The sequence below is a fragment of the Amphibalanus amphitrite genome, unplaced genomic scaffold (genome assembly GCF_019059575.1).
Source record: "Amphibalanus amphitrite isolate SeventyFive unplaced genomic scaffold, NRLGWU_Aamphi_draft 000074F_arrow, whole genome shotgun sequence".
Lineage (NCBI taxonomy): Eukaryota > Metazoa > Arthropoda > Thecostraca > Balanomorpha > Balanidae > Amphibalanus > Amphibalanus amphitrite.
In genome coordinates, this window is record NW_024881570.1 from 1,079,183 (window position 1) to 1,104,078 (window position 24,896).

The 24,896-nt window shown below is 58.4% G+C and overlaps 1 protein-coding gene across 1 annotated transcript in view; it reads right to left on the reverse strand.

Annotated features, from left to right (window-relative positions):
- Positions 1-23,504, reverse strand: part of LOC122379269 — a 147,939-nt gene extending 124,435 nt beyond the window's left edge. The window contains exons 1-5 of the mRNA XM_043361308.1: positions 23,411-23,504; positions 18,258-18,310; positions 7,156-7,363; positions 5,583-5,687; positions 4,675-4,791 (exon numbers count right to left, since the gene is read on the reverse strand). Coding sequence (XP_043217243.1) covers positions 4,675-4,791; positions 5,583-5,687; positions 7,156-7,363; positions 18,258-18,310; positions 23,411-23,420 — 493 coding nt within the window. The 5' untranslated portion in view covers positions 23,421-23,504. The remainder of the gene's footprint in view (positions 1-4,674; positions 4,792-5,582; positions 5,688-7,155; positions 7,364-18,257; positions 18,311-23,410) is intronic.
- Between the last annotated feature and the right edge of the window lie 1,392 nt (positions 23,505-24,896).

The following is a 24,896-nucleotide window of genomic DNA, read 5'->3' on the forward strand; positions in this document are numbered from 1 at the left end:
AGTATATTCTTATGGCCTACCCTTTGTCACATGGTAATGTTTACTCTTTCCTTTAGTGTAAACCCCCCCAGAGGATGGTAACAGACCCACAGACGCTTCCTTCAGAAGCTTCACGAAGCTTCTGTTAACCGGAGCTCACCAACTAAAAAAAAAATGTTTCAAGAGCAACAATGTAGGTATATTTGGCTTCCGTACAAACAATACGAGGGGCACACCAACCATGAACATTGTGAGACTCTTCACTTATTCATACAAATTTATACAAAGCGTTCAGCAATGCACAAGCGGTAAATAAACACCACGATACAACTTGAATGCAATTTGAATATGAATACAAGACATTCAGCGCCCTCATATTGGATTAGGCAGAGCGCACAATATTTGAAGTGAGCGACGGCGTTCCTGGGTGGTCGCCCGTCTGCGTGAGATAATGAGACTGGATCACTACAGTGCAAGGCTTTTTCAAAGTCACCAACAAAATGCATAAACTTGTAGCATCACAACAAAATTAATGTACGTACTCACAACACTTAGGCCACGTGGCCGTGCACGGGGTCCTGTTAACCAGGTCAAATTAGCACCACTCAACGGCACGCAATGCTCTAGCACATCGGTACTTACAATAAAATGTCCACAGAGGCTCTATAGGCGATGAACAACACACAAGCACAATCACCAACGGCCACGCCGCGCGGCACCGACACTGCTCGCATCCGCTCTCGGAGACCAACGGCCGAAAACTGACAGATGCGCGCGGCCTTCAAACCGCAAACGGCCGATCTCGTTTCTGATTGGCTGATTGTTTCCATTTCAAATATCATCTTCACGAGGGTAAACAAGATCCACGCATGAAACGACTATCTGTACCCGAGTCACGATACCCAGGAGGAAAGAGTTTTCGTGATGTTCTGGATCGCGAGAGTAATATTGATATTTACATGGTAATAATACTCTTCGCTGGCGAATAAGTTCATATTAACCACGTACCGTTACTATGCACATAATGGTAGCAGCGAGTTACCCTTTCAATATACTATTATCTTGCGGGTTTGATGAAAATGAACTCTCCAGGAGGTAGTAAAAAAGTTTTGAGTGCACCTTCACCCGGTGTTCTTCACATGTGTCCACAGTTATTTTCAAATCGTGTGCATTCCTTGAAATGCAGTTTTCCTGTGTGCACAGTGCACACCCATTGTTAGCGGTGCATGTCAGAGCTTCCCAGCGGCCGGTTTTCGGATTTACACATAAGGCCAGCGCCTCGCCGCTGCCGAGTTGGCCGGTCGCTGTTGCTGACGGGCGTGGGCGGTGGCCTGAGTGACGGCCGTCCGTGTCATAACCAGCCGATGGGCGTCAGCGGCGCCGCCGGGCCCGGTCGCTCGTCATCGGCCGCGCCGGGTGTGTGGATCGTTAGCAGGCGTGCGGGGAAACCTCCCTGCCGGCGCGGCGGCCCGGCGACGGTGGCACGCGGCCGCCGCGCCGGCCCGCCATGATAAAACGCAGCGCAGCTTTCTCCGTCCGCGTTCCATCGCTGGCGTTTGATTGGCCTCGGCCACCGTTCCCAGCGAGCCCGGCCAGACGCTCCTCCTGTACTGCACTGCACCGAGCTAGGAGTGGCACAGTGTGAGAACCGAGTGGACTCCCAATTGGACGGTGACGTGGCCGTTTGGGGTGGTTCTAGCTGACTGGACAGCGACCAACGCGTGGGATCGTGGAATGACAGCGATCGTAGCCCGCCCGTGACCGGTCATGTCCCGACCACCGGGGGAGTCCGGGTGGTGACACGGCGATGTCGTGCGGACCATACCATTAATGAGACCTCCTTTTGGGAGGCATTTATCGGAATCAGAGCGGCCACCGCCCGATATGGACGGGCCACAATGGCGCATCGCACCGCGACGCCACCCGGCAAAACAGCCCCGCTGCGGTGAAAGCCATCGTGCGCCAACAGCCTTCCGCGTTGCGCAAACGACCTTATATGGGTGGCGTGCGCCATGACGGGTCGGCCGGTCGGTCTCGGAGGCGGCCTCCGGGTCGCGACACAGACGTGACGGGCATCCTCGAACTGGGAAAGTGTGGCCGCGCTCCGGTGCGCCCGGACGCGCTGTCATCTCTCCCGGCTCTGGCCGCGGGTGGCAGGTGCGTTAATTCAGCGCGGTCTCGGAAATGAGCTCCAGCGCCCGCGTTCACGGCCGCGCTTCGCCACTCTTCACGGCCCGGCCGAGCCGGCTCAGTCGGCCGCTCACGAGCGCTATCATCCGGCGTCTGAGATACCCACGTCCCGGGTCGCGAGGGTGGACCAGCTGACGGGCTAAGCCCGCCTCAAGGCCCGGCCCGGTGCCGGCTGCAGCGGGGCTTCTCTCCGCTGCAATGCCGCGACCTGGTTACGTGCAGGCGGCCCGACACCGTTACCACCGCTGACAGAAAGCGAAACCTCAGAGGTGGTGTGTCGGACCGCGCACTGCACGCGCGCCCGGCTGCTGCGGCCGCGCCGCCGTCCTGCTTCTCATTGTGCGGAGCGCAGAGCAGTCACCGGCAGTGGACACGGTCTGTTACAGTGAGTCGTCGACAGGACCAGAGGGTGTCGGCCTGCGGAACGCTCCGTCACTCTGCGAGTATACCATCCCGCCGGCGGCGTCTGGGTCGCCATGGAGATGGCCGGCCAGCGGAACGTCACAATGCCGCTCCGAGAACGCGGCGGCCGCGTCACTTTCGCCGTCCCGATAAGGAGTTGGAGCGCCGCCGGTCCTTCCGTCTAGTGAGGAGGTCGGCTCGGTCTGATGAACGGGCACCGCCACTGACCGCGGCCGATCGGCTCATCTGGTGGCGATGGAGGGCGGCACGCTGACCTTGGTGGGCGCCCACATCACCGCCCGATGCCCCCCAAACGGCCCAGGCACAGCCGGCGAGCGGCCCGGGGAGGCGGGGGTGGAGTGCTGGTGACCGGCCCGTGTCACGGCTGGGAGCGGGCCGTGAATGTGCAGATGAGCAGAAGGTGCGTGCCGGACGGGCGGGCGGGCGGGCGCGGCTGTGGACTGACGGCCGCCGGCGGCGGGCGGTGGCCTCGGTGCCGCTGAGGCGGAGCCACCGCCCCAGCCGCCAGCACCGTCTCTCCACTTCATCGGCGCCGGCGTGGGCGGCCGCGGGGCCGGCCGGCCGGCTGGCTGGCCTTGCCGGCGCCGGTCGGCGCGGCAGTGTCGGCCCACACCTGGTGGGGCGGCCCGCGCCCTCCCCCTGCCATCTCGAGCCCGCCCCGCCCCGCCCGGCCCTTTAAACCGCCGACACCTGACCCGGCTCCGCTTGGTTGACTCGTGCCGGTCGTGACACCGCGGCGCTGACCCCATCTCCCTTCACCGGGCGCGGTGTGGCGGCGTTTTTAGCGCGCGGGAGCGGACGGCCGACCGGAGCTATGGGTGGAGCTCCGCCGTCAGCCCTGGTGCCCGGCACCGCTCGCTCATCTCAGCACCTGCACGCAGCGCGCGAGTGGGCGCCGCATTCCGCGCGGGGCCGGCGCCGCTCGGCGCATGACGTGGCTGCGGCGGCCGTGACGCCGACTTTCTGGGCGCGTCGGCGCGTCTCGGGACACCCTCCGCGGCGGGAGGCAGGCGCTGCTGCAGGGTGATTTACGGTCCGGGCCGGAGTCGGCGACCGAGCACAGACTTCTTTGTGTCCTCTACGAATCATGCACTCAGACATCTGGATGGTGCAGTCGCTGAGCTGCACCATCCGCTGCACCCGCCCTTCTCCCCTGATTAACATGGGGAGGGTGCCTGGCACCGCCGCTTCTCTACTCCTCGGTTCTGGGAGATATCAGTCGTTTCGGCTGACTCTTCAGCCACCCTCCCGCTTGTGCGCGCATTAGGCGGAGGGATAGGCGCTGTTTGGGCGGAGTGCCGGACCCGCCTGTTTTCCATAAGCGCAGGGTGACGTCAGTGCGCGTGGAGGCGCGCTGACACCGCTCCCCTCCCCCGCCCCCTCCTCAGACGGCCAGTGGGCAGATCTAATCTGTCTGTGCCGGCGACGCCCAGGGATTAATCACGAGTCAGCTACCCAGCTACATTGCTACAAGGCGCGCTGAGGTGAGCGTTCATAAAGGGGTTCTTAGCAGCCCAGACCCCGTACAAGATGCATGGAGCTAACTTATCCGTTGAAGCTGGCCCATGTGTATCTCAGGACCACACTTCCTCAGTTCCAGCCCGCAGCCGATGTAACTAGGTTATACCTGGGCGGACATCCGCCAGTCGCCACCAAGGCGACCCCCGACCCACGCGCTCTCCGGCCCCCGCTGTGACCCTCGACAGTGGCACTCTTACGCGTCCGTTGGCACCTGGCAGCCTTTCACTGTGACGCCCTCAGCGTCGACTCGAGGGCCGGCTCCACCCGCTATCACGGCGGCAAGCCCGGCTGTTTTTCGCTGACCTGTCTCTCAGGTGCTGCAGCGCGGATGTAAGATTTACGCCGTCTGTCGGCGATATTGCGTGTAGCTCTCGCCTCGTCCGACGGGCGGCGGTTCGGGTCAGCTAAGGCCGTCTTTTGTTTGGAGCAGCACGCGGCTTCCGCCAAAGTGGACAAACAGAGCCGGTCTTGGGTTTCTCTCGCGCTCTGTTGTGGGTGAACAGGATGTGTGTGGGCTGACGGGCGCGGCAGAAGGCGCCGTGCTGTCAGAAGAAAACCTACCTGTGCAAGTTGTGCCGTCGCCTTCGTATCCCGGGAAACAGGAACAGAAGAAGCCGCCCATCGTGTTTGTACACCGCGCGAAGATGTCGCACGGGCGGTACTTGCATTCATTCTCATCTGAAACAAACACGCCGTGTCATTTGCGTCAAAAGAGTGAGGTTATCAGTTTTTTTTTTTAAGGGCACTGGACTGATATCCCTCGGCTCGGTTGATGATGTGGTGATTGATCACGGTATCGGTCCTTGCTCCGGTGGCGGGGTTTCCGCGCTCACGGTCGCGGCCGCTGAACATCTGCGTCACGATTGCCGCCGCTGAAGGCGTGCGTCATGATCGCCGTGGCCGGAAGTGACGGCTGGCCGGTACACCCCTCGCGCGACCCTCGCCAGCAGCGGCCAGACGGCTACATCTGCTGCCCGCAGGCGAGGTGACAAGGCCGCCGCGCCTGCTGACGTAACTCCCTACCCGGAGCAACGGCGCCGCGAGCGGCTCCAAGAAGGATCGCTGGCCTATCAATCAATACCGCATCACTGCTCAGCTTAGTTACTTAACCGAGATTCGCAATAGTATTACCAGCGGGGATGCAGATTCCGAAGTCAGGAATTAGTGTCAGCAGCGTAGTTATGAGGACAAGCTGCACTGATCATTTAGTCAAAATACGTTAAATTCAAGACATTTGAAAACAATGTAGGTAGGAGTATAAGCAGCAATCAAACCTTTACATATCCTTTCCCTATCACTTGCCTTCCACCTCCAATCAACGCCACATCCATATTCAGTTTTCGTAGAACAGTTCAAACTTAGCAGTCTCAGATTTCGTTGTCTTAGTGTCCGGACATCAAATACACTCGTAACCCTCAAACACCTTGTGCACACACAGTGGGACTTTGTGCCGACACGGCGCTACTTACCGGGCATCTCGCAGCCCTTGCCACCGAAGCCATCGTTACAGTAGCATTGAGAATCTAGGCAGGCACCGTTGACACAGGGCCGGCCGGTGGCCAGCTGACATGTGTCTGCAACAGAGGCGGGACGTGGTGAGGTGAGCAGCCGGTCAGCGGTCAGTGCGGTCACCGCCGACGCCATGCATTGACCCCGGCCGGCGGCGGACCGGTCCGCGGCGACGGTGACCGGTGGACGCAGTCCGGCGCTGCGGGTTTTGTCCGCCGCCGCGGCCGGAGCGCCCACAGACCTGAGCGGCAGCACGCCGGGCACGCCGGCAGCGGCGCCACGGCAAAAACGGTGTGTCGGTCGGGCTGCGCGCCCCGGTCAGATCCGCGGGATCGTGGGACCATGAGAGGCGCCGACAACTCGAGGGAAGGCGAGGGACTCGGATGGAAGGACCGTGGGAGATGGTAAAGGACGGCACAAAACGGTGCTAGGTGGTCGGGAGTTGCGTCAGAATACCTGAGTGTCATAATGAAAAGGCTAGGTATGTCGCTCAATAAGGTTACAGCTCCTTGAAATACAAATCCATATCTATCGGGAAGGAACGAGCAATACGGTTATGTCTGGTAGTCTGGCTGAAACTGAAGAGAAAGAACAAATCATGTCTGTCCTACTGGGATGTGAGAGCTGCCTCTCAGACAGTGATCCGGTCCAGTCATGTGGTCCCATCTAGTCCAGCCGGTCTCAGGGACCGGTACTGGTTGAGACCGGTCTCACGATCACTGGAGGGGAGGGGCGCAAATTGGGCATTAGCTCGTGATCGGCACAGCCACCGATGATTGCAGAGATGGCTGGCATACTGATTGGTGATGTGGCCATGATTGAATCTGAAGTCGGGGCTGCTTTGCAGGAGGGACGTTGACCTTGAGGGAGCTATAACTCTTGTCAAGCTATAGAATGTAAAGAGAAATGATAAACAAGTGTTTGCAATTCAAACTACAACACCTGCTTTTTTCTAGCTGTGGACTGTGGTTTTCAATTAAGTGATGTCATCACGGCTTTGTTAATTCGTAAATGCATCATCAAATACATAATCGTTATTGTTGCTCAGTTGCGTTTCTTTCACTCTGTTTTGTGCCATTGTTTGTCGCTGGGACACATGTTTGGCGACTAACGTCTGGGGGTGCCGTAACAGTCCATTACGTGATGACACTGCTGCTGGTCCGACCGTTGGCTCAGGGGTCACTGCAGGAGGACAATGGCGGGTGGACACGCGAGCGGGTCGTTGGAGGTGCTGGGTGGTCTGAGGATCGGTCGGGGCGACAAACGGGAGTCAGCGACACGTAATGGGCTGGTGGGAGCGGACACCGGCCATCAGGGAAACCATCTTAAACGGCCTTTGACGAAACGCGCTGTTACACATCGGTATTTGAATGTGACGCAAATATTTTATACAACGTATTTTTTTTTGTTACAAAGTAAGGAGATGTGATAGAGAATAATTTAAATCATTTGTGCATATTATATAAAGTTCTTTTTAGCGGTAGCGAACTATGCCTACATTTAAGTCAAATAATAAAAACGGGTATGACTTACTTGTGCACTTAAGCTCTTTAACCAGCTCGTCAGAGCCGAGATAGCACTGAGGCACGCCATCACACAGCTTGGACAGCTCAAACAGCTGCAGCACCTCGGAGCTCTCGTTTACTTGGCAGCCAAAATAGCCATCTTCTAAGTTTAGGAAAAACACTTCTTGCGTGAGGCCACCGTAGTCTAACCGGGGTGGTGGTACCTGACCGAACGTCTGAAACAGAGACGGGACATTGTCAGTCAGGTCGAACACATTTTAACTCCCAGATACATTGTCAGGTAAAGCACGTATCAAGTTCCGGGTATATTGGTACACAAATTGAGGAATGAATTGTTGGATTTTCTTGTAACGGTAAGGTGTGTTTAAGTGTCGGATAAATTACATGAATTCGCCGGGGCTGTGGCGCCGCAGTATAAATGGAGTGAGCGAACTGAGCGCGATTACGAGGCGCCCCCACGGTGAGATAATGACGGCGACCCTGAGCGGTAAGCCCGGTCAGTGGATGACCTCTCCCGTGAACTCCCGGAATGGTGCGCCGGCTCGGTCGACAATTACGGCGCCACAGCAGACCGGCCCGATCGCTTTTGTTCCGTCAGCCGTCAGCGACATCGAACACCCGGCGGCCATCACCATTAATTACGGCGCCTCTAAACGGCGCCTCGGCCGGCGCACAGCGGCGACAAAGAGCAGCATCGGTCGCACCAGGCAGTCTGACCAGAACGCCACCCACCTATTAATAACGTGTGTGTTCTCATGATAGCCTCTTTAACAGCGACTGAACACACTGTCGGCGGTGATTGTCCCGCTTGTGAGCCGCCGCCGAGCGTGGTGACTCGTCAGCTGAACGGATTGAGACGAGCTCAGTTTCCGCCCGGCGTCAGGCGCCGGCAATTTGCCCATCGCGATCCGCCGCGCCGTCCGGGTAAAGCGTCGCGTCGTTACAGAGCGCCGATTTCCCGGCCGGCCGTGCGAGCGACTGATTTATGGTGCCCGGCGGGCGTGATTCGGCGCACTGGAGACCATTCATGCGCGGCCATAGAGACGTCCGCTGGCCCCGTATCACAGGCCTGGTCCATCGTCCCTCCGTCGTCACCGCGCACCGCTCGCTGGCTTTGTGCGGTCGCTGTACGGCGAAGGGTTGCGACTAGCGGCCTTGAAGTCGCTGTGAACTCGGCCCAGCGACGACAGGTTCCTGCTTCGCCGTGTTAAAAGAAGGTGTGTTTGAAAACGAAACTCGTTTGAGGGGATCTACACGGCATTCCTCGATTACAGGACAAGCATACGCCATCTTTATGAGACGGCGAACAGCGCTGTGAGACGGTTCTCGGTTCTGAGTCAGAACATTGAGCCTGGCCTCAGTTCACCGTCACAGTTCTCTATAGAACATGACTGACTGCATTCTGCATGCGGCTATTGCACAGCGCCGGCCCTTGTGTGCGGCCGGATAAGGCCCCGCTGTGGGCTGTAAATGCGCTGCGGATACGGTCCCGGGTCGAGGTCAGCTCGCGGGGGACGGGGTGCGGTGCGCCTCAGAGCGCCGGCCTACGGTGACCGGTCACACCTCGGGGCACCAGCAGCCGCGCCGCAACGGTTCGCGCCGAGCGGGCAACGTCCCATGGCGCCACGGCCGGCCGACGGAGCGCGACCGGACCAGCCGTCGACCTTAGAGGCGACCTCGGCACGCACCGCGAACCGCCGCCGTGCCGCCGGAACCGAGCGCCGGCACCACGTCCCTGCCGAACGGTCGGCACGGCCCGGCGCCCAAAAACCGCCGCCGCCGAGCTCCGTGAGCGGCGCCGACCGCGCGGCCGTCCTCGGCGCGGCACGGCGCCGACCGCGGGTGTCCTCAGCGCGGCACGGCGCCGATACTGTGCCGGGGCGCGCGCGGCACGGAACCTCCACCGGGAGACTGCGATCGACTACAACAGACTAACTCAGCCATCTAGTGACTGCAATCGGGCGTTGGCGGCTAGCACCAGCCGGTGCCTGGCGTGTAATCGGAGGCGTCGGGCCGCCGCTCGCCGCTCGGCCGACGCCAGGAGAGCGGCGCTTGTGCAAACTCCGGGAGCCGTATACGGCGGCTGCAAGGTCCCGCACCGGCCGGCGCGGCGGCTTTTCGCAATACCACTCAGCGCAGCGGCGGCTGCGTTCAGCTCATGGGCGCCGCTGACTCATCAAGGATTCATACCCTCGCGGTATGCGCTCACGACAGGGACACCCTTTTTGCCGCCGGCAGGGATCCAAACAATCAATTTGTGAGCGGGCGGCTCACCGGCGTGCGCTGTGCCGCACAGTGGCCTCCGCACCGGTGTCGGATCCTCTGTAACCTTGCCGCCGGGTGGGCAGAGAACCCGAGACACTTACAGGCTCGTAAACAAATATCCGTCCGCGCCGGTCGGCGTTCCGACTGCGTTTGGCACTGCGCAGGTGACGATTACGATCCCGGCAAAAAGACGTCAACGCCGACCGAACGACCGTCGCTGAGCCCCTCCTGACTCATCTGAACACCGCCGCCGCCGGAGAGGCGCCCGCCGCCGCCGCTTATGTAAATTGGCCGCGGCGAGATGCGGACAGGACGATGGCGGGGTAATGTGTCCAAATGACGGGCCGCCGGGCCGATGGTCCCGTTTAAGTGCAGTCGTTCATGTCTCCGTCCGGCCGTCGGTCCGTTTTTGCTGGCGGTCATCGCGCCGCGCCGCCCCGGCCGCCGGGTTTTGAGACGTGACGACGCCGCGACCACGGCGGCAGAACGAACCGCACGGCGCTGCTGCGAACAATGCGCGACTAGAAAAACTGCCACCGCGTCCGGGCGCCGCCGAATGGGATCGGACAGCGGCCGACACCGCAACGTTCCGCCGTCAGGGAGGGGGTCCTGAGCCTCGCCGAGACGGGGACCTGCAGCTGGCGCCGCTCCAACCGGCTGGCCAAGGTTCTGTGTACCGATCTGTCCCCGGCTCGGCAGTGCTGTTTGTCTCCTTCTCGGGAGCCAGTATGCTGTGTGATCTGTGCAGCTAAAGGGCCTCCGTGGTGAGACAGTGTGACTTCATACATATGATCGCGTGTCGAGGGGTGAATCCCAGCAGCTAAGCAGGGCGTACCGCGTCTTGTAGCTATGTTATCTCGTCAGTTATAAGGCAAGCACCGCCTTGGATATCTCTGGCTGGCATCTCTGTAATACCGCATCAGATGGGAATTTTGAGGGTCACTCCTCATGGCTCACGTCTGCTCTGGGCGGCCCGATGGGCCGGTGGGTGCGGTCCGGCTGCTATCTGGTCTAGTTATCAAACGGGGGCCGGACAGATCGTGATGTCGACCGTTTTCACCGGCCGGCGCTGGGAGAAGGCGGCGGACGGTGGGCGGTGGCGGCGGCAGCTCGGCGACATTCTCCGCCCCGGGGACGACCACGCCAGCGCCGCGTCCGAGCCGTGTGTTCGCTTTCACAGAAACTCGCCTCGTTCGGGGCTGTTAATGGCCCTCTGTTTCTAGCGCAAACGCCCGCCGGTGAATTAATGCAGCCGGGCGGAACTCTGTGCCGGGTCGGCTGTTGACTGTTCCCGGTGGAGGCGGTGTTGACTGACACGGCCGAGCGGCAGTCGGGAGACGGTTCGGTGAACGAGCCACCCGGGGCAGCCCGGCCGGCCGGGAGCCATCAGCCGGCGCCGGCCGGCCGGCTCCGAGCGCAGGGCGGTCGGGATGGCCCCTATCAAGGTCGGCGCCGGCGAGCCTCAGCTGCAACGATGCCCGGCGGCGGTGGCGGCCGCGGTGCCCGTGTCGCGACCTTGAACTCTGAGATCACGGCTCGGCGGGGCGCAGGGAGCAGCGGCCGCGCCGCGCTGCGCTTTGTCCATGAAGAGGATGTGGCCGGCGTGGAATGGCCCCGGTCGAAGGGTGGCAAGACGCGACGCGCCGCGTGGGTGGTTTTTGCCGACGGGGTTCTGCCTCCCACCCGCTGTGAGGGCTGGGGATGTATGTTTTGTGGGACTGCTGCGGCTGTGATGGTGCTCTGAGATACATTTGGATCTGGCTAATGGATAAAACTGTCCGGCGTGATCTCACGACAGTCCGTCGGCCCGCGCTGCTTATCGCACCGATGACATCGTCATGCATCACACGAGCTTCAGTTGGAAAACCTTGACCAAAGCAAACTCCGCTTCAAGGTTTGCGGCCGTGCCTTTCTCCGCGAATCTTGGCACCGTGTCAACTTCTCAGAGGGATGATTATTATCAGATACAACACAAAACACTTCTGAATATCAAACTGAATTTTGGAATCCGGTTCATCGACATGATTCCGGTTCGTCCACTGGGGAGAAATCAAACTCCGGTTTGTGGTGAGTGCCGACGCGTCCGTCTGACAGGTGGACGATTTCAGAGATGGATTCTGCCCCGAGGCTGCGTTACAGCCGATTTTCAGTCGCCTTCCGATTCCAGCCACCAATCGGAGGGTCGGGCTCTGACGCGGAAGGCATTCGCAGCGTCGGCGGGGTCGGAGGTCATGTGAGACCGTCTGGAACGGTGGGACGCACCCTCCACTCTCTCCGCCCGGGCCACCGAGCGGCGCCGGGCCGAGGCTGAGGCTGAGGACTCTCTGCCAGAGATACAATCGGTGACGCGGCGATCGCGACCGTCTACTCTGAACGACTGCGTCAGCGACGCGGAGAATGCAGAGGGGCGGCACCCGGGCGACGTCAGCCCGGTATCGGCACGACAAACTACCGGGCGCGCCGATATCTTCCTCTCCCGCCCGCTGCTCTCGCCCCGTCCGCCCGTCCGCATTCGACGCAGCGTTGGTAACCTTGCACCAGGCAGTGGCTGATCCATCACAGGGACACTGGGGATAGCTGGCGCCGCCTAATCACGCCAGATACAGGGCGTTATCAGTCATCTGTGGGCACGCGGCGCCGGTCACACCTCGCCCGGCGCCCCGCACGCGCCGCCCCGGCTCCACCGCCCCGGCTCGATCGGTCTCCGGGCGGACCCAGCGCTGCAGAAGGAGGTCAGGCGGTGACCCGGGGAGCGCGATCTCCAGCCGCGCCAAGAACTTTCGCGGCCGCCGGCGGGCCCGATCGGCACAGAGCCAGGGCTGAGCGACATTTTCAAGGCGGCGAAGCGCATGGCGGGGTCGATTGGTCGGTGAAGTGCGTCTAGGACGGAGTTTGCGTGGTGTTGTGTCGCATGTGTGCGTGGCGGCCGACGTGTGGATGACGAGCGAGCGGGGCGTACTTTCACTCTCGGAGGCACGTGGGAGGACTGTGCCGCCGCTCGGTCTGTCCCGTTTGCATAATCAGTGCCGCCGAGACAACGGCCTGGTCTATACCGTCATCGAAGCCGCCAGCAGCCAATTTTCGTCCGCGGGCTCTCGAGTCATGTCTCCGTGCAAAATGATGACCTGATAACGCCTGAATGAATCTGGAGCAGCCTAAGGCGAGCGTGAATTTCACACAAAGGGCCTTTGGAACGCTGCCTTACCAGCATCGAATCGGTGCTGATTGGCACAGACCATGGCTATAAAGACGTGCAGACGTCGCAGTGCTTCGATGTTTGCCCGACCGCCCTCCGCCCAGGGCTGTTTCGCGGCCCGGCGAGCTCAATTGATGTGTTGTTGATCCAAGTAAATGGCGAAGTACTTGTATGAACAGCATTATGACATATATATGTTTTCAAATATAACCTTATGTTCAATGATTGCGAAATGCAATCATTGAACCCCGAAGGGGTGTCGAAGGGGTGTCCCCCTTCGACCGATCGTGTCTGCTTGTGGTGACCCTCTCGACAAGATCTCGCAACTGTTAGAGAAGATTTTAAGCCAGCTTGTCCAGTTCGTCCCGGCCCACCTCCGAAGCACTGACGAGTACCTACAACGCCTCTCCGACGCCTACCCCGGGTATAAGCTACCTGCGGGGAGTATTGCCTTCAGCATGGACGTCACCAATCTCTATGGAAACATCCCTTATCAGGAAGCCATCGAGAGCGCCAAGAAACTGCTGGACTTGCATCATACAAGAATCAACATGTTCGGTCTCAACACATCCGACGTCACCCATCTCCTACGCCACTGCCTGTCCAACAACTATTTAAGATTTGGTGACAAATACTTCCGCCAGACGACTGGTATCGCCATGGGAAGCCACGTAGCCCCACCACTAGCCATCATCTTCATGGGACACCTTGAGGATACCTTCAACGATAGCGCACTTCTCAAACCGGACATCTACATGAGATACATCGATGACATTTTTGGAGTGTGGACTCACGGACCAACTAGTCTCAAAGAATACTTATCCCACATCAACGAAGCACATCCTTCAATGAAATTTACCATCGAGTCGACGGAAGACAATACACCAATCCCCTTTCTAGATACCAAGATCACAGTTTACCCTTCGGGAAAGTATACAACGGAACTTTACATCAAACCAACATCATCCGGGATTATGCTTCACGCAGAGTCGGCTCAACCATGGAAGACCAAAAGGGCAGTGCTTCACTCACAAATACGACGAGCCATCAAGCTATCAAGTGACGATAACGCCCGACACCGAAGCATCAACAAAACAAGAGAGCTCTTCGCCAACAACGGGTACAACGTGAAGACCATCAACAAGGCGGTGGACCAGTGCATGAAGACGACCAGAGCAAGAACAAGAAGACCGAATGCTTCCGCAGTCAGAATGGTGCTACCATTTGTCGACGACGAGCTCGCCAACGCGGTCCAGTCAGTCGTCCGGAGGAGTAGCCAACCTGACCTGGGGTTGGCCTGGACTAATAAGAACACCATCAGGCACCAACTGGTCCGGTCAGCCCTCCAGCCTCCACCCTGTCCCGGTGGCTCTCGATGCCACTCGTGCGCCGCCGGACTGAAAGGAAGATGCCACAGCTCAGGTGTGGTGTACCAGCTCACGTGTGAACTGTGTAACCAGAGTTATGTTGGTGAGACGGGACGTTCGGTGCGCCTCCGCTACAACGAGCACTTGCGAGACGCTAAAAACAAGCGGAATGACTCCCCGTGGGGCGAGCATTTCCGAACACAGCATCCCCAGTGTCGGCCGGGACCCCATAATGTAAGGGCAAAGATTCTGCAGGCATGCGATGAAAGTAGAGGCAGGAAAATAGCGGAGTCTCTTTGGATCACACAGATTCGCCCAGCTCTAAACAGCAACATAGCGGCCTGGACCATCATTTAAAGGGTAACGAGTCATAGACCAAGGGAAAGAAATGAGGAACTGATCCTGTCCTGTAGTACTCTAGCATTTACAACTTCGCTATTGTAACGTCTTCTGTTCTGATGCCTTTGCCACTGATTCACTGATCATGTGTGTATTACTGAGTGACAAGTGGCTTTTATATTCAACCATATTGATGAATGATATGTGAGAAAATGAATGAATGAATGAAGGACTGAATAATTGGATGATTGTATGAATGAATGAATGAATGAATGTATGAATGTATGGATGAACATGAATGATTGAACGATTGAGTATTGTTTCGAGGTTTGAATGAATGGTTTAATGGTAAAGTACTTATGCTCTTTGATGTAAGATGGTGGCCTTTGATGACTTGATTGTCTAATTATCTATAGCTGAGTGATGTGTGAGTACATGGATGGTTGGATGTTTGACTGATTGCATGGCTCGATGGTTGAATAGACGACTAGATGCTTGTGGTCTAGTGATTGATAGATGATAGGGATGAATTAATGTGTAAATTGTGGACACATGTATTATATTTATATGAAAGGGTACCTTGTGAACATTTCAACTGTAAGATGGTTGTCTATTTTGCGCGAGAATTTACCAATGTGAGACTTCCTAACTTAGCTGTTATCGACATATTCTGGCGCTGTTGTGACTAAATGATTTAATTTGCAATTCTGAACTGAAGAAGGACAGTGTCCGAAATATATTCATTTTGTAATTAATTTTGGAACCATTTGCATTTCGCAATCATTGAACATAAGGTTATATTTGAAAACATATATATGTTGTTGATCCTATGACAATGCCCCGGCAGAGACCAAGGCTACCTTTATGATAATACGATGACTAATTTGATTATGTAACCTTGAACGGCGCCGGGTGACGGGAATAAGGCAAAAAGCATTTCCTTGTGCGAGGTGGCTTTGATCGAAACATGAAGCATAAACCCTTAAGATTGACGTGACTTAACATAACAGTTTCAGGTTATCTATTAGGTACATTTTTAAATGTGACATCTGACTCAGATATGAAGACGACAATTTGTTTCTGATGCCGATATAAAAACAAGTAAAAATATTTTTACCAACTTGATTTACATTTACGTCAGAGCAATTATTGCTGAAATAAATTAAATGAATACCTTTCAGTTGGACTCATAAATGGGCATTCTATATAAGTAAAATTTCATTCATATTCCGGGGCTTGACAGGCGTTTTCTGAGCGGGCTAAGACGGATTGCGCACCACTGAATCCCGTACCGGTCTCCCACACTGCAGAGCTCCGCTTCCAGTGAAACCGTTCGGGCGGCGCGCGGCGCTGTTGCACCGCTGTTGCGCCTGCGAATGGATCGTCGATTTCCCGCACTGTTGGTCGCCGCGGTCGGTCGGCGGGCCCTAATCGCCGCTGAGGTCACACTGCTGGTGAATTTCCTCACCGGGGGCGTGCACGACGCCACCGCGCCGCTCCGGAGCGTCCCACGTCGGCCGGCGGCGCTCACGGAGCGGCTCATTCCGCCGCGGCCGCGCCGGCTCCGTCTCAGTCCATTAGCCGGCCGGTCGGCGCCGCCGCGGTCCTGACAGTGACCTTCAGGGCCCCGGCGGTATGTCCGATACCAGCAGGAAGGGGAGTGACATCGGGCCGAGACCGTGCCTGCCTCCAGAGATAACCGACCGAGCTCAGTTTCATGTTGAGCCTTTCACTTTCTGGGAGGGCGCAGAGCGTTCTGCGAGCGGCGGTGTCTGAGGTGGCGGCCGCTCCGCCCGCCCTTCGCCCCGGCTGCTCTATCTTTAGGGTCACTGACACCGTGCTGGGGTCGACCGCGGGCGGCGCGGCGGCGGCGGGCGGCGGCGCGTCTCGTCGTAATTTGGTCTCCGGCGGGGCCATGCGGCCGCCACCCGGGGTACGGCCTCGCGTCGATCGCTCGCTAATGACGGCCGACAGCGCGCTGATGAGTGGAGCGGCGTGACACGGCCAGAGAGCCACTCTGGGTATCAGCGACACACCGGGCAGCGGCTCCGAGCGGAGGCGAGCGGCCGGTTTTTCCAGCTCGCCGACCGCCGCTGGCGAGAACCGAGCCCGGGTCTGTCGGCGCTGCAGCGAATTACGGCTTCCTGGCATTGTAGCCGGTCTGTGGACCCCACGGTCAGGTAGACTGGCCACCTCTGGCCGTCGCAGGGTGGCACGCAACTCCGTGTCGCCGAATTTAACGGCCCACGCGGTCTACCAGAGTCTCGTGACAGACGAACGCGGTGCGGTATGTGGGGAGTGCCGGGTTCCCGGGAGACCGCAGTCAGCTGGCCGCAGCAGGGCTGCCAGCTGACCGGAGCTGCCAGATCGTCTCCGGGGGATGACGTCACCGTCTGGGCAGCTCTTCCAGAGGTTACTCTGGCGCCAGTCTCGGGGTGTTCCATCCCCGTTCCGATACTCATCACGCGAAGTTGCGGAAATCCTTGCCTCAGAATCGCGTCATACTTCTTGTCTTTGTCGCGCTCTATGACTAGGAGTTTTACCAGAGCTCGCCAGGCTTTCGCAACATGCTTCTCTAACTAACAAGATGCGTGTCGCAAGGTTGCCTATCGAAAAACCTCAAAAAGCTCATCAGAGGGCGTGTGACAGCGCAAAACAAGGCCAGTTTCGCGTCCCTTTGTGTTACGGCCCCTGAGCTCACTGGAGTGAGCTGCCCTGTTGTCCTGCGTGCGTCTCTGCGCCTGCCCCAGTCGCTACCCTTGCTAATGACACCACCTCACCGCCGCGGTCCGGTGCCCCGTCTAACAGCAGCGCACAAAACCCGGCGCCGGCACAGCCCGCTGCCCCGCACCGTCTCACCGAGCGGCGTCACCGCGCTCGGGCGCGTGCGGCCGCGGTATGGAGGCGTTTTTAGCGACCCGTTGCGCGTCGCATCAGACGCGAAAAACAGTGTCCGCGTCTCGTCGCGCCGTTACTGCTGGGGTCTGCGTGCCATCTGTCTGGGCAGACAGTTAGCAGGTGAACGGCGGGCCACCTCTGCCGCCCGGCTAAACACACGGTCCGCTTCCTGCCGGCCGGAGACGGGCAGCCCTGGCCGGACGTGCCGTGCCGCCACCGGCCGTTGACTCGGCGCCGAGGGGTGACTGAACAAGATACCAGCCGCGCTGCCGCGCTACGCCCGGGCCGTGTTAGCCGCGCCGCGACGGACGGCACGTCACCGACAGACAGACAACATCGGCACGCCCGGCACGTGCCTGCTGTGATCACACGGCGCGCGGGCCGAGACCGAGAAACGCCGCACTGACCGGCATTCAAACTGACGCCCAGCGACCGGACACGCTGCTGGGCAAGGGACCTCACTCCCAGCATCAGTGTTTTACATTGTTGCGGAGTTGATAGGGTCCGGCTCAGTATTGATCACGAGAGAAAATAAGATAAAATATTGGCCAGCTGATCTCAGACCGATGAGAAATCTGTCAGTCTGGCTCAGTATTTTTATCAATCGTGCAGTCAGGCACCCGTTACATCGCGGCGCCAAATCCACCGTTCACGATCCACCAGGCATCCGACTCAGCTAATCAGGGAAGGCTGCAACAAAGACAGTGTCGACTCCACTGTGCGACCGTTACCGCTGGTTTCGCCTCCGACCGTCTCGGCGGCTCTCGACAGGGTGAACCTGGACAGAGCGGACGGCGCTGGGCGGCTCGCTCCGCCCGGGCGGCAGGGTGACGTGGCAAAGGAAGGACAGTGCACCCGCCCGGTCACCGAGGTCGTCCCTGTCCGATCGGGCGGTAAATAGAGCACGGATGCTCTGCTCTGCAGCCCGTCTACTTCTTGCTGTGCTGCTCGGGTGGAATAAATTTGACTGATATATAGATGTAAACATCGGCGAGTAAGTGGGCTAGAGTTTAGCGAGTGGCGAGCGGTCGCGATTGTACTCACCGTGGCGACGATGGTAGTCCAGACTACCAGTCCCACGAGGAACGGCATCTCAGCTGAAACAGAGGCGGGCACACGGTCACACAGAGGCGGGACACACGGTCACACAGAGGCGGGCACACGGTCACACGGTGGCTCAGAGCGCGGTCCGACGGTCACACCACGGCGGGCCGGCCGCCGGTCTCACCGGCCATTACTGGCGGCGTTATCACGGCCTGACGAGAAGACCGGCCCGGCGGCTATAAAAGGCAACAGCTTATCGGTTTTCGAATTCTCACACAAATAGCGCGAACACTACAAGTCAGAGACTGTCGCTCGGAATGGCCTCTGAATCTCCTGTGCCCACTAAATCCCCCAAACACCGTCGTAACCTGATTGATTTAATTTTACATCATTATTCATTGTCATATGCATGTTGTTAACCGGAATGACATTACGAAATGTTTGCTGGGCGGCAATGCACAATCATCGTGGCAATAAGTGCGTGTGTCCGAATCGCATTAGTAAGTTGCGACGCTAATCCCCGGGTCGCGGTGGCGGGCATCAAAACACGATGTCTCGCTCCGGCGCCGGGCGGGTGTGTCGGTTCACGGCTGGCTGGGCGCCCCGGCAGTAACGAGGCTGTCGGCCGGACCGGCCCGTGCCGGCTGTCGGCCGACTCGCTGAGCTGAGTTGAGCCGTGCTGAGCTGCGTTGAACGGTTGCTATGTTGTTTTGCCTTGTGCCGAGCGCCGTGGCGTTTCGAGCAGATGGCTCCGACCGTTCCAACCTCTGTGTACGCATCGATCAGCCGTCTTTGTGTGTCTTGAGGTCTTCATTTTGATGCCTCGCCCGTATGAGGGCAATACCCGGCCGCCGTGTATGTCGGCGGAGACGGCTCCGTAACGGTGTGTCGGGCGGGGCGGCATTTCCATTTGAACTGGCCGAGGTCTGTGATCTCTGCCATTCCAGGCGGCGCGGCTGGAAAAGACCGGCCGACCCCTCACACGGTCTCCATTACCGCGGCAAATTGCCCTAATCCCGATCCGGCTGTGAGCCCTCAATTACCTCGGCCGTAGGACAGTGAGCGCCGCCTCCCCGCTGTCCGGCGCGGCGGCGGGTCCCCGGCGCCGGAGACAAGTGTAAACAGAGCGACAGGCCGCGCGCGGTGTCAGGCCGCCCCTCCGGCTCGGATTACCGAGACGGCTCCCTCAGCCGCCGCGGCGCGGTCACTCAGTCGTGATGATGTCGCCAGATAGACTGTCTGGAGAGACCACCGGTGGAGTCCATCGGGTCGCCCTACTGACTCGGCCGGGAGCGGGGCGCTGGGCTCGGAGAGGGGTGAGACAGGAGAGCGGAGCGGCGTCCGGTGGCCCTGAGGAGCCGCCCGGCCGTCACCGGACGGGAATGCGGCAAATATTGACAGATCGCCAGGTGAAGCGACCTTCGCTCGAGAGGGACGGCTCGAGCGGCCGGGCGGCGGTCGGCAGCGGCGGCGGCCCTTTTCGCCAGTCGAGGAGGATACGGGGGCGGAGTTTCACCGCCTCTTCAGACGGGCCGCGCTAAACGGCCGATTGCATCAGGGCCGGTGGGCCGGATCTCAGCGGTCACCCACGCCGCCGACGGGCGCGGCAGGCGTGGGAGGACGCCGCCGTCGCCTCCGATGGCACAACGACGCGCTCCGATGGACACGCAACGGGCTCCGATCGTCCGCCTGGCTGCCAGCCAAGGTCGGCCCTAATGGCACTGAACGGCCTCAACCGACCGCCGACCGAAACGGACCGCAGAAAATCACATAATTTCTCAGGATTCTGGGCTAATGATAGAGCAGCTCGGGTGCTGTGAATATACGCACTACCAGGAGGCGTATGTCAACTTGTCGGTCAGTGGTCATGGAGAGCGAGACATTTGAACTGACATGTGCAATTAGCGCTAATCCTGTGTGATGGCCTGTGACGATGAAAACTGGAATAAGTTTTGTGCCTTATTGTTCAATGACTTGTTTTACAATGTTCAGTGCTCACAAAATATTATGGAATGCATCAACATCTCTATTTCCGTCAAAATAATGTGTGAGTTTTCTCCGGATCCCGGCGTTTCCCTCGGCGGCGCATCCCACGCTGTGCCCACACAAGTGAACGTTTGACTCGTCATCTGGCGCGTGGCTGGAGCTCATTTAGCGAAACTGAGAGTAGCTCCGACCGGCCGCGCCCATGGCGGAGCTCGAGCCGTTCGTATGCGCGGTGGCGGCGCCCCAGCTGGCGGCATTGGTCACTCGGAGTCGCGCTGCCTTTCTCTCCTTTCTTCGCCGCCACCCACGCGGCTATTGGGACCCTGAGAGCGATGGCCATCTAGATCCGTCGAAGGTGAACAGGCTGGAGGACGGGTGGACGTCGTGTGGGAGCTTCTGGAATGTTCCAGAACAACATCGCAGGAATACGAGCATGCTGGTGCTGCGCAGTCGCTAATTATTGTCATTTTGATAGGCGTTCAGTTATCAATCACTTTCGAAAGGATGTGTGATCGATTGGAAAATAACTGAGGCTAGTGTTGATATTCCATTGTTCTCTTTAAAGCGTAGACTGCGGGAATTATAGAAAGTCCTAACAACAGTCTTTTTTAGGTTTACAATAACTGAAGCGCGGAGAAAATGGTCCTGCTCGACTGAATACGAAAACTGCCTCGAGTTGACGGGCACGGTTGGCTTCCCCATGTGGATGCTATCACACATTGCAGCGCTTCTCCTCAGGACAGAGGGTCCGGGACTGTAAGGGATACTTGGAACAGGTGTGACAGGTGACGCGTCACAGGTGTGACGCATCACAGGGGGCTGTCCTCGCTGTGTGGCGGTGCGCGGGCGGCCAACGGGCCGGGGCGCTTCCCCGACCTTCGGCCGGCCGGGGACGGGACAGCAGCGGCGGCGGCGGCGACGGCGGGCGTGGGTGGTGGACGGAGGGAGCGCCCGGTACCGACTGGCACCGCCGCCACAGGTCACTCCGCCCCGCCCTGACCCGCTCCTCGGACCTGCAGTCGACTCATCACCGGGACAGCCGGCCGACACCGAGCTCCATTTGGGAGCGGGGTTCCCGAGAGGCCGCGAGGCTGACCGATACGGGAACCGGATACACGCCGAGAGGTGGCCGGCGCGCTGAGCTGAATGTTAGCAGCTGCTCAGGGTCATATAGGTGTATAATTTCGTTTCCGCTTGTCTTTTCTCTATGAAGAGGCTCGACAATAGCGCTTCATTATGCTAACAGACTTAATAATAGAGCTAATTTGATGAGGCAAGCGGTGAGCCAACTCTATAACGACTGCTCGACAGAGTTGATTGGGATCTGGCAATGAATCACGGCTTCACTCGACACTTACATAACGTCATCGATGTGCTTGATACCTAATGAGGCTAGTCCTGTCAAGCTTAACATTGAACACAGCTCTTTTAGGCATGGCGGAAACTTATTTAATATTCAGGGCAATACAGTTTTCTCGGAAATCTTTTATAATAAGTAGAGCAAAGCAATTATGTTTTTGAACCTTTAGATGCTCAAATGAAAGTTCGATCATTTAGATCTCACACATGTTGCATTTTAGAGACTTTCCAAACTTTGCCCTCTGAACCATATAATTAGAAGAAGTGTTGCTATAATTGGTCTTTCAATTTTGTCGATCCTCCATGCGAAGATGATAACTGCAGCAAATGAGTTTGCAAAACGATGCACAGATGCGTTCCTTTCGTAATCTTCATTGTCAGACACGTTAGATTGCTGGCATTGTTCTAACTTTATCGAAAGAATATTGTTCGGACCTCCGACCCGGAACGTCTTCATTCAAGGAAGCAAACTTTTTACATTTTCTTGGAACGTCTGGACCTTCTAATGCAGCCTATGTTCGTGCATAGTTTATACGAGATCCCGTTGATCCCTATAGCTCTACATCGTCCGAACCTGTCTTATGTTTGTTATTGAGTTGTCACAATGTATCATTGAAAAATGCACGTTTTTTAAAAGCTTAGCAGTTAGGTCTTTAAATTAGATTAGGTCTAACATTTTTTTCCAGAACTATCAACAGATCGTAATCGACGCTAAGCTAACCAACGTTTGTTTCATCATTTCTTGAGTCTCAGAGGCAGGGTCAGGCTGAGGTGATATGTGACGCCACAGAGGTCAGATCAGCCGGTCAGACTAGGTCAGATTACTGGTGGATGGGGGGTCAGATCGGGTCACGGAGCTCGGGTTAGGTTAGGAGCGTGTTTAGGGGATGGTATCGGGCCCAGTCACGACTGAATCTCTGCGGCCGGCGCCGACCGTTCGTGATCGGCGGTGACGGCCGGCTGATTGCAGAGACGCCGCTCGGGGGCCGGGGCCCGCTGGGCCGCCGGCCTTGTGCGCCAGCCGGCCTTGGTGCGCTGTGGCCCACAGTCTCTGTCCATGGAGGTCGAACAGTTCTCCGCACCTGGTCACATCCGGCGGCCTGCGGCACAGAGTCCTCACCCCGAGCCGCGTCCGTCAGCACCGCCGGACAGGTCACGCCGAGACACACACGTCCGTGTCTGTCTCGCCAGGATGGGCCGCTTTCGTCGGATCCAGGCCGCCGCGGTCTGCACGATGTGATGTCACGCTGTGGAACTGGTTCTCGTTCTCAGATCGCTCTCTGCGCTGGGTGCATCGTCTGACGGCCTTTTCTCAGGTCCTCTCCCCACTCGATGAGACTAGCCGGCAGGAAGTGCAGGACGCGTTTCACCAGCGTACTCCACAGGAAGTGGGTTTAGAGGTCGCTCAGAGGCGCGGCTCGTGCTGGCGGCCGTCTCCCAGGCTGCTTTCCAGTGGTGTCGGACGGCGGTCGTTTGGCTGACGGTGAGACGATCGTCTTCCGGTGGTTGGTATCCGGTGGAGTCGGCCGTTCTCTGGGTCTCTGGTCCTTGGGACTCTGTCTGGGTCTCTGGGGCCCGGTGTCCCAGTGGCCCGACACTCACTCCCCAGCCTAGCCGCGCCCGACCGCTGCCATTGCACTCAGCGCCGGGTGCGGCTGCACGCTCACTTCTGCACGGATCACCTTGAGCGCTCGCTCGCAGCGCCAGCTGTCGAGGGCACTGCTCGGAGTCGGTGGCGGCGGCGATGTCGGCTGGTGTTGTCTGCTGCTGTTCCCTGAAATGTGGCTCACGCTGAGCTCGGTACTCACCCTTCAACATGGCTGACGAGGCCGCTCACTGCCGAGGCTCCGCAGCTCTCGGCTTGGCGGTGTTGGCGTCTCACCAGTCCGTCTCAGACTGACCGGCCGCCGGCGCGCCGCCCAGAGAAAGCCGTGACGTCAGCGGCGGCGCTGATTGGCCGGCGGCGCGGCTCGGAAGGCCACCGCTCGGTCGGCACCGGTCGCGGCCCACACGGCCAGCTGCACTAGTGGCCGGCCGGCCGCCCCCTCTCGGCCATGGGCCAGTTGCACCACCTCTCGCGGCGGCTGGCCGGGGGCCGCCAGGGGTCGCCGTGTCGTGTCACGGGATGTCGCTGACGGACGGAGCACCGGCGCGCCGGGGTGAACGCTCGCCGCCGCCGCCTCCGCGAGCAGCCATGCTCGACACTCGGTCGCCGGCACCCACCTGTCGGCGCGCGACGACGCACTCCAGTTGGCCGATTGTCAACAGGAGGATGAGCATCGTTTCTCGCTTCACCGTCACTGAGCACCGAGGCTTGTTTTATGTTATGATGGAGACATTGGCCTCTAACGGGTGGCTGCCAGTAAACAGGGACGGATGCGTGTGCCAGGTGTGGGGACAGCGGGGATTAGCCGCTGACGCGTGCCCCCAGCAGGAGATTAGCTGCGCGGCGCGGCGCCCCTGTCCAGCAGGTCTATCGGCCACGATCGCGGGTCGGACGGAGGGTCGGTCCGAGGTGATCCGACTACCGTGCCGCCGAACAATGACCAGTCGCCGGACCGGAAATCGGGCGCCGTCCTCCGACAGCGAGTGGCCATCCTTACGCAACGGAGGGTGTGCTCCGACGGAATAGATAACATTGTTCGCCCTCCGAGGTGTCCGCCAGACAAACTATATCACTGTTTTGCCTTTGTTCGCTGTGTGCCATTGACATCGATGCATGTAATTACACCTGCCTTTTAGAGAGATGGCAAAACACCGTTCACTGCCGTCTCTCTGCAGACAAATGCCTACATACAGGGTGATCCAAAAAAATTGGAACCCCTAACTTAAAATGTCGTAAAGTCAGAAAATTTTCACTTTATTGACAAATTGCAAGAAACATTAGAAAGAGCGTTCAATTCTCTATAAAACCACGTTGATTGAACTTAATTATTATTATAAATATGGCCCAAGATATATGCGTATAAAATTTGTGTCACGAAACTCAGTGAAACGGTTTTGAACATTATGCGCAAATCAGTGATTGACGGTTTGCTGTTCTGACCATGTCGCTTGTTGGGGGTTCATGAATAAAAATAGCTCATTCACGTGCTATTGTAAGGAAAGGAAAGGCTGACGGCCTGCTGGGACCAGTTGTCCCAGAGACTGCTGGTCCGCGCTGTCGGAGCTGTCCCCAAGCAACTGCAGGCCTGCGTGACGGCCCACTGAGCTCGCGTTGAGCACATGCTGGGATGAACAGCGGAAGCCAGGACGCGTGTATCTGTTCTACTGTAAGCTTCTGTGTAAACTTCT